At 36.4% G+C, this 19,275-nt stretch overlaps 1 protein-coding gene across 1 annotated transcript in view; it reads right to left on the reverse strand.

The window, feature by feature from the left end:
* WDR44 (WD repeat domain 44) overlaps positions 1 to 19,275 on the reverse strand; it is a 94,724-nt gene that overhangs the window by 62,446 nt on the left and 13,003 nt on the right. Inside the window, exon 2 of the mRNA XM_003931059.3 lies at positions 2,376 to 2,409. Within this exon, the coding sequence (XP_003931108.1) occupies positions 2,376 to 2,409 (34 nt within the window). The remainder of the gene's footprint in view (positions 1 to 2,375; positions 2,410 to 19,275) is intronic.

Consider the following 19,275-nt stretch of genomic DNA (forward strand, 5'->3'; position numbering starts at 1 on the left):
CTTGTGGCACTTAACATGTCTAACCTATTTTACAAACATTGAGACCTCATAAATCATCCTCTCGTATACATGTCTCTTCCATCAGACTGTAAAATCACAAACAATCAGAACTATATCAAGCCTTTCTTTATATTAAGGCATCAATAGATATATTGTTATTCATAATATACACTCAATACCCTCAGTACAGCTTTATCACAGAATGCTACTTGACAGTAAAAAGAAACAAACCACTGAACAACTTGGATGGATCACAATCCTTTCAGCCAATCCCATAAGGTCACATGGTATATAATTCCATATACAGAACATTTCTCAAGTAAGAAAATTAATAGAGATGGAAAACAGATTTAGGGATGATATGGGGAAGGTGGTGGGTGTGATTATAAAGGGGTTGTACAAGGGAGATCTTTGTGATGATGTAATAGTTCTGCATCTTGATGTGACTGTTTGTTACACATACACATATGATAAATTGGTGCAGACTATACACTCACATTGCCATGTCAAATTCCTCATTTTAAAATTGTACTATAATTAAGATATAACCACTGGGGAAATGGTGAAGAATATACAGAACATACAGGACCTTTCTGCATTACCTTTAAAACTTCCCGTGAACCAATAATTATTTCAAAATAAAAAGTTAAAACACTGAACAATATCCAACTTCATATTTATTTACTAAATATGTATACTCGTTATCTAATTTTATTCAAGTTAAGGACAATCTATAATTACTGGGGAAAGTAAATTCTCCAAATCTATTTGTTATCATCTAAAAATATCTTAGAGCTAAATGACTTTTAAGATCTATAAGCATAAACAGTAATTGCCTATGGATATGAAGTTTGAGAGGTGGGGGATAAGAAGTGGAGGGAAAGCTACATTTTCAACCATATACCTTTTGTCCTGAGTAAATTTCAACCCTATGCATATATTACTTTTAAAACTGTTCTTATTAAATATTCAGTAAATACAAAATAATTTTTATTTAATGTAGGAAAAGAATAACCTTTCTTAAGCACTCAATTTAAGAAAGAGAACATTATTACTAGTTTTCAAGTCTCTTGTGTATCCTTCTCCATTTCTATTACAATCTCTCCCCCTCAAAGAATGACCAATATCCTAAATTTTGTGTTTATCATTCCCTTGTAATTCTTCAGTTTTACCATGCTTGTATCTCTAAACAATCTGTTCTCTAAACAACATATTCTTTAGTTTGGCATGCTTTTGAACTTAATATAAATAGAATGTTACGGTATATTTTTTCTACGAGTAGTTCCCCCCACTCAACAGTCTAGTGCTGAAATTCATCCATGTCACTGTATATAACTAATTCATTCATTTCTACTGCTGTAGAATATTCCATATAATATACCATAATTTATCAAAGAGACTGGTATCCAATGTGTATAAATAGAAGGTCAGTATACTGGAAACTGAAAAAAAAATACAGCATGTTTGAGATTACACAATACATATGAATATACATATACACATATACAATAAATACTCTATCTGATATAAATAATTCTGTTTGGTGATATACTTAAAAGGGCTCTCAGTGGCATATTGTCTCAATACCAAACTCCTCTGCCTGAATATAAGCTGGAATTGATTTTTAAATATAGTGATGATGGTACATGAACCCACAAGAAGTATACATGCGTTTCAGTTACTGTACATTTTTGTCATGCAAGTATTAATTTTTCTTTCTTTTTGAGACAGAGTCTTGCTCTGTCACCCTGCCTGGAGTGTAGTGGCAGGATCTCAGCTCAACGCAGCTTCCATCTCCTGGGTTCAAGCAATTCTCCTGCTTCACTCTCCCAAGTAGCTGGGACTACAGGTGTGTGCCACCACACCTAGCTAATTTTTGTGTGTGGTTGTTTTTTGTTTGTTTGTTTTTTTAGTAGAGATGGGAGTTTCACCATGTTGATTCGAACTCCTGACTTCAACTGATCCGCCCACCTCAGCCTCCCAAAGTACTGAGATTACAGGCATGAGCCACTGCACCTGGCCAAGTATTACTTTTTCAACATACACACACACACACACACACACACACACACACATGTTCTTTTATTCTAGATATTATAAAACACACACACATAGAAAATAGTGTTCTTTTATTCTAGATATTATAGACCAAATAAAAATTAGTTAAAATAAAAAATACTTACAGTTCCTTCCTTACAGCATAATATTTAGTTTGGTATTTTTAGAGTATCTATTCATACCAAGTAGGACATAATGACAGTATTACTGAGCACAAAATAAGTAAAAGAAAGCAAAACCAAGAAAATGAAGAATTACATATAAACACGAAAACGATACAATTTCTAAAAACATAACTTTCAGAAAGTACAACTTACCTTGAATGTTGAAAGCCCAACTTTTCCTGGAGACCTGTTCAGAAATAAAAGTAAGGAGGTGTTGAATAGAGGAGATGAGAAGAGAAATACTTCTATACACTTATCACAGACAAGTCCACATTTAAAAACCGTGTATATATTTTAGGATTGAAAAGTCTTGTGTGTGTATAGAAAACATTAAAAAGTGGAGAAGAGGCCAGGTGCAGTGGCTCACGCCTGTAACCCCAGCACTTTGGGAGGCTGAGGCAGGTGGGTCACCTGAGGTCAGGAGTTCAAGACCAGCCTGAACATGGCAAAACTCTGCCTCCACAAAAATTTCAAAAATTAGCCAGGCATGGTGGTGCATGCCTGTAATCCCAGCTACTTGGGAGGCTGAGGCAGGAGAATCACTTGAATTAGGAGGCAAAGGTTTCGGCAAGCTGAGATCATGCCACTGCACTCCCGCCCGGTCAACAGAGCAAGACTCCATCTCAAAAATGAAAAAAATGGAGAAGACCAGTCTGGTCAACAGAGTGAAACCCTGTCTCTATAAATAACTTAAAAATTATCCAGGTGTGGTGGCTATTGCCTGTAGACCCAGCTACCTGGGAGGCTGAGGCACGAGAATCGCTTTAGCCTAGTAGTTCAAGGTTGCAGTGAGCTATGATTGTGCCACCGCCCTCCAGCTTGGGTGAGAGAGCAAGATCCCATCTCTTAAAAAGAAGGAGGGCCAGGCGCGGTGGCTCAAGCCTGTAATCCCAGCACTTTGGGAGGCTGAGGCGGGTGGATCACAAGGTCGAGAGATCGAGACCATCCTGGTCAACATGGTGAAACCCCGTCTCTACTAAAAGTACAAAAAAAAAATTAGCTGGGCACGGTAGCACATGCCTGTAATCCCAGCTACTCAGGAGGCTGAGGCAGGAGAATTGCCTGAACCCAGGAGGCGGAGGTTGCGGTGAGCCGAGATCACGCCATTGCACTCCAGCCTGGGTAAGGAGCAAAACTCCGTCTCAAAAAAAAAAAAAAAAAAAAAAAAAAAAAAAGGAGAGAGAGAGAGAAGTAGAAGAAATTAAAGTGATTCATATATAATCTTATCACCTAGAGATTTGAGTATCTTTCATCTTCATATATGTGTGCGTGTGTGTGTGTGTGTGTGTGTGTGTGTATAGTTGTATATTACATACAACAAATATCCTTGTAAATGAAAATTTGTGTATTTCCATAATACATGTCCTTGAAATAAATTTCTCTAGAAGTGGGATTAGAAGTCAGAAGTATACAAACTTTCCAGAATTTTTAGAAACTTTCTCAAATGCCAACCAGAACAGCTGTACCTGTTTACACTCCTACTGCTCTATGGATGCCTGTTTCTTAATACACTCACCAAAACTGTTATTTTAAACTTTTTACCAAATTGACAGGCAAAAGTATATCTCATTGGTGTTTTAATATATACTTCAATTTCTAGTGCAGATTAAAATTGTCATACGTATTAGATATTTACATTGCTTTTGAAGAGAGATATCATTTTTGTTCTCAGCTTTTTCTTTTCTTTTTTTAAAGACAGAATCTTGCCGTTGCCCAGGCTGGAGTGCAGTGGTGTGATCTTGGCACATTGCAGCCTTCACCTCTCGGTCTCAAGAGATCCTCCTGCCTCAGTCTCCCAAGTAGCTGGGACTACAAGCATGCACCACCACACCCAGCTAATATTTTGTATTTTTTTTTTTTTTTTTTTTTTTTTGTAGAGATGGCATCTCACTATGTTGCCCCTGCTGGTCTTGAACTCTTGGGCTCAAGCAATCCTCCCACTTCAGTCTCTCAAAGTACTGAGATTACAGGAATGAGCCACTGTGCCCCGCTCTCAGCTCATTTTTCTACTGGAGCAAGACTGTTCTGAAACATAGAGTACTCTGGATGTAATATATGTATTTTTGAGACAGGGTCTCACTCTGTTACCCAGGCTTGAGTGTAGTGACATGATCATGGCTCACTGCAGCCTCAACTTCCTAGGCTCAAGCAATCCTTCCACCTCAACCTCCCAAGTACTGCGACTACAAGTACATGCCACCATACCCAGCTGATTTTTGTACCTTTTTTTATAGAGACAGGATTTGCCATATTGCTCAGGGGTGGTCTCGAACTTCTGGGCTCAAGTAGTCTGCTTGCCTTGGCCTCCCAGAGTGCTGAGATTACAGGAGGGAGCCACCGAGCATGGCCTGGATGTAATGATATTTAAAAGTAATTTTTCACCAATTATTTTCACCCCTTCCCTGGCATTTTTTTTTTTTTTTGAATAGAAACAGTCTGATATCTGCTTCAAAGCATAAGGCTACTTAGTATACCTTGGAGTTACTCAATAAAAAAGTTTTATATAATATACCATTTCTAATTTTTTTTAAAAATCCAATGATTACATGATGCAACTTTGACTTGAAAGGCACCTTTAAGATGATCTAATCACATAGCTTCTTTTTACAAATAAAGAAACAGATTCCGAGAGATTAAGTCACTTTTCCCCAAAGTCATATTTTGGAGCACAACCAAGAAAAGCATCGAGTCCTACTAACATGTTTTTTATATGCCACATTGGGTAATGACATTTGGTAGAGGAATCCTTGACCTCTAATAAAAACTTAGTTTGATAAAAAATTACTTTTGAATAACAGAAAATCAATTCCTTTATTCAACAAACATTTATGGGCTGGGCACAGTGACTCACACCTGTAATCCCAGCACTTTGGGAGGCCAAGGCAGGAGGATCACTTGATGTCAGGAGTTTGAGACCAGCCTAGGCAATATAGTGACACCCCATCTCTACAAAATAAAAATAAGCCAGCCAGGCGTGGGGTTGAACACCTGTAGTCTTAGCTACTTGGGAGGCTGAGGTATGAGGATCACTTGAGCCCAGAAGCCATGAGCCATGATTGTGCCACTGCACTCTAGCCTGGGTGACAGAGTGAGACCTTGTCTAAAAACAAAAAACAAAACCAGACCCCCAAAACAAACATTTATGAATTACCTACTATGTACCAAGACTAGAGATACAAAGATAAATTAGATACAATTCTAGTTTGCAGGAGGGGGTTAAAGTTTGTTTAGAAAACAAAAAAAAAAAGTAGTTGTCATAAAATAGTACCCATTTAATTACAATGTCTGTCAACATAAATATGTGTTAACAAAGGTCAATTTTCAGAAATGAAAACTTATATTGCTAACTATTTGGGTCCTCTAACAAACTTATACTGCAATGTATCAAAATCCTGTTTATCTAGAGTTGATTAGTTAGGACTGAGGCTAATCCATATTCACTAAAAGATTCCACACAAATGGATGTCTTAAATAATACAAGTGCAATCAAAACAACAACAAATATTAAAAAGTAAAAATGAAAAACCTTTTTTTCTTTTTTTGAGATGGGGTCTCACTTTGCTGCCCAAGCTAGTCTTGAACTCCTAGCCTCAAGCAATCCTCCCACCTCAGTCTCCCAAAGTACAGGGATTACAGGCATGAGCTACTGCACCTAGCCCAAAAATTCTTTAAGGGGCATAAATTTCCATGTGGTACAAATTTAGAATGCCAATCACCTGTAACAAAGGCATACAGGCAAGAAGGGTAAGATATTTTAAAATTATGCCCCATATGAGGTAGAGATGGGAAGAAATTTGGCCTTTCTAGCAACGCTCATGCCTTGAGAAATCTGACCAGGCTTTTTAGCTGTCTGTCAAAAAAAAGAACAGGAAACCACATTTCTTGTATGTCACTGGCTTCAAAAACAACACTCTCTGGCTGTTGATTCATAGGATCAAAGTTACTGGCTAGTTATTGACACGTATGGAAATATTCTAGATTGACTCTGGTGGGGCTTTACATATAACTGTATACAAACTATATAGAATAATTTATTATTTCCTTCTCAAGAGACAAGGAGATAGTACAATACAGGTTTTTGAGCAGATGAACCTTGTTTGAATATTGTTTCTACCATTTATCCTATGTGTGATGAAATCATTTAATTTCTCCAAACCTCAATCTCATCCTCTGCAAAAGGGGGTAAAACCATCTGTTTCATAGAACTGCTATGAGGATTAAGTGAGTGAGTACATGGGACACACAATAGTGTAGCCTCTTCAGCAGCTCTGAAATGCTCAGTTTCTTAAAGGCACTTTGGCAGTCTGTCAGTAGTGGGGAGCCTGAGACCAATTTCTGGAATACAGAAAAGGTTCCCTACAGCCTGTAAAACTCCAGCACATTTAACAACAGGGAACACGAAAAAGCCTAATCATATTGAGCTGGTGATTAAAATGGGATCCTCCTTGCAACTGGGTGACATCACTAAATAAAAAACTAGTAACAAAAGACACTCATGTTTGAAGCGTATTTTAAATGTTACAAAGTTTTTAAGGCCTTGGTAGGTAGGAACATTTCAAACTACTATAGTTTCAAGTTTATTAAGCCTAAAAATGTCTTTAACAGGATAGTCTATAAGAGAATTCTTTTGTGTCAAATTTTTAAATCCATTTATAGAACATTAATGACTAATTTTAAAAAAAGGCATATTTATAACTTGCAAAGTTGACTAAAATGCTTTGTATCATGTGCCAAGATGAAAAAAGAACAATTCATTTCATCCTAAGAAGCAATAAAAACATTATTTAGTATTACCACACCAAACTTTCCTAACAGGGGCCTTGTAAAAATAATAAAACACTGCATGTTCTCACTCGTAAGTAGGAGCTGAACAATGAGAACATATGGGCACAGGGAGGGGAACATCACATACAGGGGCCTGTCGTCAGGTTGGGGTTAGGGGGAGATACAGTATTAGAAGAAATACCTAATGTAGATGACCAGCTGATGGGTGCAGCAAACCACCATGGCACAGGTACACCTATGTAACAAACCTGCACGTTCTGCACATATATCCAAGAACTTAAAATGTAATTTAAAAAAAAGAAAAAAATAAATAAAACTGGCTATCATTTATTAAGGATTTGCCAAAAACTATTAACACTTAACATGTTTAAGCTTCTTTGGTCCTCATAGCCCTCCTATTAGGTGTTTATATTACTTGCTCTATTTTACAGAACAAAAAACTGGCTTGAGTCAGATTAGATCATTTACACTGTACAGCTAGTAAACAGCTGGGCCAGAATTTTGACCCTAGGCAGTCTGACTCCAGAGCCCATTCTCTCAACCACTTTGCAATATTGCCTTCTCTCTGGGTAAGGATTTAAAAGATAATTATGAAAACATTGTAATTGGTGTTGTATATCAGCACCAAACTAAAGGCAATTAGAACTGCTTCTTTAATTGGACTAAATTGATTAAGTCAAAGGCTCTGAATCCTGACCTGCCTTTAACAGCTACAATCAACACCCAATTGCTGTGGCACTGCTAGGGAATGAAACAATGAAATGTTCCATATGGAAAATTTCCAGAGAGATGAAGCTTTCAAGTGCCAAACTTTTGATAATATTTGAACTATTTTTGAATTTAAAATCTCAAAAGCAACTTGTAAGTAAGTACATGAGTAGGTTAAACCTTGCAGTTTCAGTACTCTTTCCCTGAAAATATATTCTTAAACAAAGGATATACAATTTTCCTTCTTAATTATCATGCTCAAATACTATACTATATTTTAATACACTTTACGGACCCTAAAGTACAGATTTATTTGCCTTCACAGTAAAGGACCCTAGGCCTAGAATGTCTGTGTTTTATAGTTTTATACTTCCTTCCTCACTTAAGTGGTCAACATTGTTTTGTTTTTTGAGAGGGAGTTTCACTCTTGTTGCTCAGGCTGGAGTGCAATGGTGCAATCTCAGCTCACTGCAACCTCCACCCCTCAGGTTCAAGCTATTCTCCTGCCTCAGCCTCCCAAGTAGCTGGGATTACAGGCACCCAGCCCCATGCCTGGCTCATTTTTGTATTTTTGGTAGAGAAGGGGTTTCGCCACATTGGCCAGGTTGGTCTTGAACTCCTGACCTCAGATGATACGCTCGCCTCAGCCTCCCAAAGTGCTGGGATTACAGGTATGAGCTACCGCTCCTGGCCAATAAGTGGTCACTTCTTAAAGAAGTCAGCCATGTGCCTGCATTTAAAAGCTTTTTTCCCCACCGTCCTCATTTGTGCTTCAAATTCGCATTGAGCTAGGAAACCAGATTTCCTTAACATGAAATTGTATGGTGAATGAAGAATCTAGGGATCCTAAGGATCTTCCTACAAGACTTTATGTACATAACCTTATTTGAACTTTGTGGAACTTTAAAAAAAAAAACTGAACTATTCAGAGGCTTTTTAAATGCTTATTTCTTGTTTTCAGTTGTATCTTGAGAACTGTCATTACCACAGAGGTGGCCACCAGATAAGTGAGGTGTTATTAATCTTCAGTATCCCTAGACAACTCAACAATTCTCTGTAAATAAGTCTCTAATGTCAAAGTAGAGATAATAACAGTAGACTATTTCAGTGTTTATATGCTTAGAGAAAACAATTATTCATGTTCAAGTTTGGGGATGGGAGGGAGAAATGAGTAACTAGATGTCAAGAAAATTAAGTTCTACCCCTGGCTCTCCCACTAACTAGCAGAAAGATCTTAAGCAAGGGGTTTTAGAATTCCTGTAATTTTAGAGAATTTTGTCTTAACACCCTTCATTAGTTTGAGAGTGAAGATAAAATTTGCACCATGATTAATGATCTAAATATTATGTCCTCTAATTTCCCTATATTTGAAATATATTAAACATGGATATAATCTGACACACACACGCATACCCAGAAATGTCCAATAATACTTCGCTATATCTAGTTAACTAGAAAAATATGTTTTCTACAGTGATAGTTGGGAGCTAAAAAAAGAAATTAAAAAAAGAAACATAGAAAAATATTTTCTCAAAATATTCTGTAGATAATAAATGGAGTAAATTAGATTTATCCTTTTTACATATTAAGGTCAGTAATTTTTCCCAGAAATAGTTCAAATATCTACATAAAATAACTTTATTACACCACACATACATGTAGACATATTTGAGTACTGGTGATATGTTCCACTTTAAAGAAAACGCGACAAATCAAAATGAGAGCTTCAAAAGTTCACTTTTCCTTTCCAAAGCTTTCAACATAGGACGCCCTTAAATCAAGTATTTCTGATGCATTTAGTATCAATAAATCTTTAAATAATAAATATGCTACTTACAAAGTTGAACAAAAATGTAACTTTCAAGAGCTAGGCTTCCTCGCTCACCTAATAGCAGAAACAAAACAAAACTCAAACTTCTAACAAATCAATTATAAATATGGTAAATCTTTAAACCAAGTGAATTAATATATTCTTCACTTTACATACTGATCTTTTTTGTGGTGAGAACAATCAAAATTTACTCTCAGCAATTTCAAAATATACATTATTATTATAGTCATCATGCTGTGCAATAGTTCTCCAGAACTTATTCCTCCCGTCTAACTAAAACTTTGTACGATTTGACCAATATTTTCCCATTTCCAAGGTGCTCCCTACTCCCCGAACCCCTGGCACCACTATTCTACTCTCTGCTTCTATGAGTTCATCATTTTTACATTCCACATATAAGTGAGATTATACAGTAGTAGTCTTCCTATGCCTGGTTTATTTCAATTAACATAATGTCCTCTAGGTTCACCCATATGAACTCCACCTCCTAGTTCAAGCAATTCTCCTGCGTCAGCCTCCCAAGTAGCTGGGATTATAGGGGCAAGCCACCATGCCAGCTATTTTTTTGTATTTTTAGTAGAGATGGGGTTTCACCATGCTGGCCAGGCTGCTCTCAAACTCCTGACCTCATGATCTGCCCACTTCAGCCTCCCCAATGCTGGGATTACAGGTGTGAGCAACTGTGCCTGGCTTTGCCACATACTTTTAAACAACCAGATCTTGCATGAACTCAGAGCAAGAACTCATTCACTGCGAGGACAGCATCAAGACATTCATGAGGGATCTTCTCCATGACTGAAACACCCACTGGGCCCACCTCCAGTGCTGAAGGTCACATTTCAACATGAAATTTGGAGGGGACAAAATATCTAAACTGTATCATATGTTTTGCAAATATTTTCTCCCAATCTGTGGGTTATCTTTTCACTGTTGTTTCCTTTGCTGTACAATTTTGTCAGACCAATTTTAGTCTGACATAATCCCATTTGTGTATTTTTCCTTTTGTTGCCTGTGCTTTTGGGGTTAAATAAAAAAAAAAAAAAAAATCATTGCCTAGACTAATGTCAAAAACAGCAAATTTTTAATTTTGCAGCATAATTTATGAAATTGAAGATGGTGTCTATCAATGCTGTTATTGAATTTAAACATAGAAAGCAATGTCTGAAACAGCTTCAAAATAAATTCTGCTTCAAATAAGTACTGACATTCTATTTAAAAACCCACATGGCTTACAGATCAAATACTAAAATTATTTAATGTGTCTTCCACTTAAGTTTTGAATATAAAGGCAATTTTACGATTAGTACTTTAGCAACTTTCAATATAAATAGAACATTTTAATGTATTATATCCTGTTTTCTATTGCAAAGTTATCTTCATACACTAGCTTACATTTAGTTTATATTAACAAAACTCATGTTTGAATATAAAATAATTTGTTACATGCTTTCTTCAGTCTCTATTCATTTAGCATTTTAATTACAGAAATTTTTATAGCCAGGCATGGTGGCTTATGCCTATAATCCCAGTACTTTGGGAGGCTGAGGCGGATGGATCATCTGAGGTCAGGAGTTTGAGAACAGCCTGGCCTATGTGGTGAAACTCATCTCTACTAAAAATAAAAAAATAAAAAATAAAATTAGCCAGCCATGGCACACCTGTAGTACCAGCTACTAGGGAATTTGAAGCAGGAGAATCGCTTGAACCTGGGAGGCAAAGGTTGCAGTGAGCTGAGATCATGCCACTGCATTCCAGCTTGGGTGACAGAGCAAGACTGCATCTCAAAAAAAAAAAAAAAAAAAAAATCACAGAAAGTCACTATTTCAAAAAAATTTACATGGCTTCAAAACACTGTTCCGGTAGTTTTATTATTTTTCTTTTATAAACTCTGACCTGATTTAGTGATAACCTTCAGATACCTGAAGCAAAATTTCATAATAAGGTCATTACTCCCAAAGATAGGAGCCTAGTCACTGATGTGATGACAATAACTGCAACTTAACCAAAAGCGGCCTACTGATTTTTCCATGGGAAGCAAAATCTCAAATCCTTTATAAACTCTGATATAATAGTACTGCATTCAATACAACTGGAAGAAAAAGTACAAATATGTAAGCAAAGGCAACATTTTATTAACCCTCTTAGGTGGCTGCGCTCTGGAACTTGCTAAACCTGACTCTAATTTAGTATGTTGAGAACAGTACCTATGTACTTTAGAGAAATAAATACCAATCCAACAGAAAATACATAGCAGTAGTCTATTTTTAAAGAGATTTTGATGTAATATAACAACTGTGGTTTTTCTATCACAGTTATTCAAAGTGAGCATATTACCGATGTTACCTAGTGCTAAATTTACAGTAATCCTTTTCAAAATCCTAAAAGGCTTTTTAAAAAATTAGTCAGAAGGCAAGAGTACTTTTATTCTAGTATTTGAAGGAAACTTAAGAATCATTTAGACCAACTGTCTCATTTTACATGTGAGGGAAATGATGCCAGATGTTAAATTAATCCATTGATTCAACATTTACTGACGGTTTCCACGTACCAGGCATGGTCCCAGGTATTGGGTATAAAGTACTAAACAAAACAGACATGGTCTCTGCCATCTCAGAACTTATGCTAAGACCTAGTGAAGACTAGGACCCAAGTTTCTTTGCTGGTTCTAATAACCCATGCAGCCTCCCTACACTAAGAAGTCTAATGTTCCTTATGGTTTCACATAGGTAGGTAGCCAGTCAAGTGAAACTGTGGACCTTTAGTAAGGCCTTAATTTATCTAGAAGTACCACCACAAATTTCTCAGGGAAAGCTTGTGGGTTCTGGAGACTGAAAGGACAACATGACATCAATCTGAAAGTACAAGAGCTGTAATTTTAGCTACAAAATAAACTAAAGAGCTGGAATCAGGAGACCTGAATTTTATTCCCAAGTCTGCCAGTAACAATCCACGTGACTAAATATTTAGGGGGAGTTTTTCCAACATTTACTTAGGGATATCTCAAACATATACAAAATTGGGAAAATATATTGATCATATTCAATATATTGATCATATTCAACAATGATCAATATCAGCACTTCCCTTCTATTTCTCTGTCAGATTATTTTGAAGCAAATCCCAGAAATGATTTCATTTTTAAACATAAACATTTCAGTATGCATCTAAAAAGGATGAAGATTTCTCTTTAAACATAACCACAACACTATTATAAAATCGAATAGTTCCTTACTATATACAATATATTATATTAATAGATTATGTTTATTATATATAACATGCTGTTATATAACATTCAGACTTCCCAGACTGCCTTAATTTTTTTACATTTGGTTTATGTCAATCAAATAAGGTCCATATATTACAATCAGTTGATATGTCTCTCTCTCAATAAATCAGCAGGTTCCCCTTGAATCTCTCTTATTTCTTGCATTTCATGTGTTGAAGAAAGTAGGTTGCTCATCCTGTAGAAATTCTCATGTCTGAATTTTGTTGACTGTATCTCCATGGTGACATGTCAGAAGAAGTATTTTTTTTAAAAAAACCATGCAGGAGAGATTGGAGGGATGGAATAGGCACATATCCAAGAAAAATTGCAAAAACCTGTAAGAACATTATCAGAAAGGCTGGCACTCAGAATGCAATGAGATTTTAAAAAACACTGGAGACAAAGATTTTCTTTAATTTATACTCAGAACAAGCACAACAAAAATAAAGTGCAGGTCTACTTATATGCGGATAAGTATAAATTATTATAATGTAAAAGGCTATCTCGATTCTTTTTTTTCTGTTAAGATTATTTTTTCTGTTAAGATTACTGATAGTAAAACCCCAGAAAGGGAAAAACAAATTGTAGAATGAGGAAACAGAATCCCAAAACATTCAAGGAGATAAAAGTACGTAACTATTAATGTTATAAGTGACTTCCATTCTACCCTCCCAAATTATGTCCCAGTGTATCTGAAAATTTACAGAACTCAATTTCCATCTAAAACCTTTGAAGAATCAGGGGAATGGAAGGGGATGATGTAAAGAAAACACTAATAGTCAACAGTGTAAAGCACATAGATGCCTAGATGCCACCAACGACAGACAGATTGATTTGATGTCAATTCCAAACAATTTTTTTAAACACTGTTTAATTGTTTAAGTGCCCTATGCAAGAGAAAAAGATATTAAGAGTCAGCAAGCATTCACAGAAGCCAATCATACAAGATAACCTAATTTCCTTTTCTGATAGGGTTACTGGCCTAGAATATAAAAGGAATATTGTACACACACACAAAAATTTGGTTTTAAGCACTAAATTTTCTACCCTACTTGATGTTCTTACTAATTTATTGGATGAGGACAGTGATAGCATATCTACTAAATTTGCAGATAACACAAAGTTGGGAGAGACAGGTAATATACTGGCTGACAGCAAATATTTCCCTTTTTTTGGATATAGGGTCTTGCTCTGCTGCCCAGGCTGGAGTGCAGTGGCACGATCATGGTTCACTTGCAGCCTCGACCTCCCAGGCTCAAGCAATCCTTCCTCCTCGACCTTCCAAAAGTGCTGGGATTACAGGCATGAGCCACTGCAACCAGCCACAAAAATATTTCAATGGGCTAGAACAATGTGTCAAATCTTAACAGCATGAAATGTAGTAGAGATAAATGTAAAATGCATCATGGGAGAGACATAGCTTAACAGTAAATCATGTGAAAACATTTAGGTATTTTGGTTGATTGCTCAGACAAAGACTGTGATATGGCTGCCCAAGCCACTGTTTTTAGGCTGAATTCTCAGAACTATCATGTCCAGAGTGAGGGGAGTGGTAAATTCTATTCTACTTCTCACTGATAAAAGCACACTTAGGAACATCATATACTTTTTGAGATTCATTTTAAAAGGAACATTGATGAAATGGAACATACCCAAAAGACAGAAATCAATTTGGTGAATGGTCTAGAAACTGAGTGGAATGATATAAAGAACTAAGGATGGCTAGATCAGAAGAAGAAAAGGAAGAAAAGTAGTTGTTTTCAAATGTTTGAAGCACCATGCAGCAGAACTAGGACCAAGAGTAGAAATTACAAGGAAATAGGCTTTTGTTCAACCTAGCAATCTCAGTAACAACCTGAGTTTAGAAAAAGCAACGAGCTGCTTCCCTGACAAAGTATTAAAACAGAAACTGAATGATGTCCCAACAGGGATATTGCAGAAGGCTGAAACAGATAATCTCTGTGGTCTCGTTTCTATTTCTAAAGTCACAATCTCCTTAAACCTCAGTTTCCACACCAGTAAAATGAAGGAGGTGTATTAGTTGAGCCTTTAGGTCCCTTCATTCAGTCAACAAATCCTTTCTGGTTATCTACCATGTGTCAGGCACTTTCAGGCACTGAAATGAAAAGGGTGAGAAAGATCCAGCCCTTGCCCAAAGAGAGGTCACAATCTGATACGTTGAGGAAAATATAACAGATAATTTCAATATAATGTAACAATTGCAATGAGAGACAGAAGCACACAATAACCCTGAAGCACAGAGGAGGGGCCCCTAAGTGTGTATGTAAGTGGGGGAAGGAAACATACTTGGACGGGCTTTCTGGAATAGACACTCCAACTATTTCTACAAGAGAAAATGGTATAAGACTATATAGAGAACTAGAAGTGCTTTAAAACACTAAATAAATATACACTACACGCTAACTTCAGCTTAATGCTCTAAACTGGCATTTGCTAAAGATGATTTTTTCTGCTTACTGATGAATTTTGTAGACTGTCATAATAGTTTTTACAAAGGAGGGGTTAGAAATCTAATTTTTAAAAATTAATCAAGGAAAACAGAGATTTCTGATTTTTTGTTCTAGGAATCCTAATTCTTATGCCTAGTTCATCTGAATTAATCACATCATGCAGGCTCTAGCTGTTTTTTTTTTCTTTCCTTTAACTTGGTATATATTTGAACAATTAGTAATCTTTCCAAGTAAAGACAAAAACTGAAGCTTCACCACTGTAGAGTTCAAATAATAAAAATGAAATTTTCACAAACCAAAGAGTTTAATTATTTTACATGTATTACAGCAGACAAGTAATCATTCTAGAATCTACGAATTACTCAATATGATCTTTAGCAAACTGGTAAAATTTTGGAATGCCTTTTGACCTTTTCGGAAAGTATATACAGTTAAATTTTGCACATAGGCTAATTTTCTTATTGAAGTCTCTGTTTTAATTTATCTTTTAAACTGTTATTCTGTATTTGATATGTGCAATGTGTACATGTAATTATATAGCATAAAAAAATACATCCTGTCACTTACCACGTTACCTGAGAATTAGCATTAATACCAGTGCAGTTACTATGTGCTCTATTCCATCTACCTGCCGCTCCCTTAGAGGTAACCACTAACCGAAATTTCATTTATTGTTCTGTCACTTGTTTTCAAAAATAGTTTCATCATACATGCATGTATCCCTAAACAATATATTGCTACATTTTACAATTTTTTTCTTTTTTTTTTTTTTGAGACAGTTTCGCTCTTGTTACCCAGGCTGGAGTGCAATGGTGCAATCTCGGCTCACCGCAATCTCCACCTCCCAGGTTCAAGCGATTCTCCTGCCTCAGCCTCCTGAGTAGCTAAGACTGCAGGTACCCACCACCATGCCCGACTAATTTTTGTATTTTTAGCAGAGATGGGTTTTTGCCATGTTGATCAGGCTGGTCTTGAACTCCTGACCTACGGTGATCCTCCTGCCTCTGCTTCCTAAAGTGCTAGGTTTATAGGCGTGAGCCACATTTTACTATTTTTGAGCTTTGAGCATTGATGCGTTTTCAAAAACAAAGAGTGTTGGACACTAAAACACCACTGCACTAAAAAAACCCCCACAAAACTTAGTATTCCTGTGGGAGTAAAGGTTACTCTTGTCATTGCATGGTGTATTTAAGTCTCACAACTGTGCCTATATGTACTAGTCTCCCGCTTCATCCCAATCTAGGGTTGCCAGATTTAACAACTAAAAATATAGGATGCTCAGTTCAATTCCAATTACAGATAAACAATGAATACATTTTTAGTATGTTTATCTGAAATTGGAATTGAACTGAGTGTCCTGTACTTTATCCAGCAACCCTGCAAATACTGTATGTACAGTATTATGTACATTCATCAAAAATGCTCAGCAAAAACCAGGAAGGTATATAAACAGCTTTATTATTTTTGGCTTAGACTGCCCCCAGAGAAACAAGATGGCTATTCTAATACATTGACAAAATCTCTAGATATGTGAAGTGACTTATAATCATTGAAACTGTCCTCAGTCAACACGTTCAAAATGAAGTTAACGTATATAGGTCAAATAACCATCAACAGCCAACTTTCTAGATAAATGCCAATTAAAGTTGTCATTAAAAAGAGATTCAGTTATTACATATATAAAGTCATTTTAGAACAGTTTCCTTACTTTACAAAAAGGGTATTAGAAATATTTCAGTTATATTATTTCTATATCAATCTAAACCCTGATGAGTTTTCTGCAGTATGAAGTAGAATTTGCTTCCCAATTCTGTCAATGCATAATCTCACATAATTTTCCCACAACTGAAGCACGAATAGCTCCTAGATTTGAATGGCAATCGATGTAAGTATATATTAACAACCCGTATAGATTAGATTCCCCAAATAGAAGCTACTTGCACTGTCTTGCCTGGCTTACTGCAAAACTCATATTCTGAAATCAGCTACTGACATGGCCAACTACAGTAGGAATCTAACTTGGTTTTTTTATAGCTTCTCCAAGTGGTTTTTCTACAGGCAATTATTGGTTTTCTCCAGGCAATTATAGAGCACCTTTTCCAATTTTAAACTCAGATCTTCAGCACTCGTGTTATGGCCTTCAGGACTTAAAATGATGGTGTAAGTACTTAAGTCAAGTTTTTTTTCCTTTATTTTTTAATTTTTTTATTTGAGACAAGGTCTCACTCTGTTGCCCAGACTGTAGTGCAGTGTGGCATGATTTCAAGTCACTGCAACCTTCGCCCCTCAGGCTCAAGCGATCCTCCCACCTCAGCCTCCAGAATAGCTGGGACGACAGGCGTGTGCCACCATATCTGGCTAAGTTTTTTGGGGGGTGGAAGATATGGTGTTTTGCCACATTGCCTAGGTTGGTTTCGAACTCTTGGGCTTGAGAAATCTGCCTGCCTTGGCGTCCCAAAGTTCTGGGATTACAAGCACGAGACATTGTGCCCAGCCAAGTCTGCTTTTTAAAAAGAACTTTAAATTTCTGTGGTTTCAAAGAGCCAGAGACCATATACCAGTTTCTCACTTATTCGCTATAGACAGATCCTTCTGCCTCTTGGGCTTGGGGTTTCTCTATTCCTTACCTGAAGATTATCTAAAAACACACAAACCCTTCTGCGAATAGGAAGGAATCAGTGTGTAGACTAAATCTTCATTTGCCATCTGCTTCAAATTCAACTGAACAACTAGAAACTCAAAGAACCACCTCCTAAAGTACAAAAATGAAATACGAGAGCAATCTCATGCTTACCATTATTTTCAGTCTTTTCATTATACTCAATGAAAAGAATATACCAGAACAAATGAACATACAGAAAAAAATTGACTAACAAGCTCTCTTTGTCTTTTTCTAACAGTAAGAAGACTCACTTTTTTTTCAGGCCCTGAGGGGGGAAAAAAAAAGGTGGTTGGCTCTGTAGAAGCCTTTTGTCAGGTTGCAAAATTCCTAACAGATTCCTAAAGAGGTAAAAAGGAGCAATGACATGGAAGGAGGGAGTATGGAGTGAGTCAGCTAGAATAAAGCTGGTTGCTTGGGAAACATTTTTCTTACATGAAAGTGACTACAAAAGGTTCACCAGGGCATTACCCTACAGCTTGATTTTGTTTTTATCCCCTCTATGCTTTGTTATAAGGAAAATATAAAAGTAAGATGAGCTTAAGCAGTGCACCAAGGAACTGAACCAAGCAGAGCAAAGAATAGCTTGCCTGTACAGAGAAGGTGCCAGGATTCTAAGGTCCTTGAGGTGAACAGGGCATGAGCATAGATAAGGACTTAGCCAGTCATTAAAGTAAGCAACTAATTTAAGGGTTTTGATTTCCAAAGCCCAGCAAGTTGAAACAGTAAGATCTGATAACAAACTAAGACCAACACTGAATTGCTAAGTCTAAACAGGGAATCAGATATGTTTGGTGCTCAGAAAACACTTAACAAGCACTCTTTCTTGGGCCCACTGAGGCCAGGCAGAAAAATGACACAAAAAATGAAGCAAAAACCAAAAATAAAAACAAATAAAGCAATTAACCCTAGGTTGAACCAAAAATTAAAAACATTTCAAGTTTAGAGAAGAAGAGGACTGTTTTGCTTTGTTCTTAAATCTTGCTCTAAGTGCACAGTTTTTTAAGTTTGGTATGTAATACTGTACACTGGAGTTGAAATGTATATAAGCACCTTCAACCTAAAGACAGTACTACTCAAATTGAAGAAATGGCAACTAAGAGAAAAATCATCTGCTGGCCTTTCAAATCCAAATCATTTGTAACAGTACCACTCTCATTTTCACCGTCCTGTTTTAAGATGACTACAAATATTTTAAGTTGACTACCAAAAGTGATAATCCCAACTAAACCTGAAAAGTCTAAAAACAGCAGGAAAAAAAGTGCTAGGCAATCATAAATTAGTCTGATTTTCCTAGTATATCCCAAAATGTTATGTAAACTAGGCAGCAG

This window comes from Saimiri boliviensis, chromosome X (genome assembly GCF_048565385.1).
Source record: "Saimiri boliviensis isolate mSaiBol1 chromosome X, mSaiBol1.pri, whole genome shotgun sequence".
In the NCBI taxonomy this organism is placed as follows: domain Eukaryota; kingdom Metazoa; phylum Chordata; class Mammalia; order Primates; family Cebidae; genus Saimiri; species Saimiri boliviensis.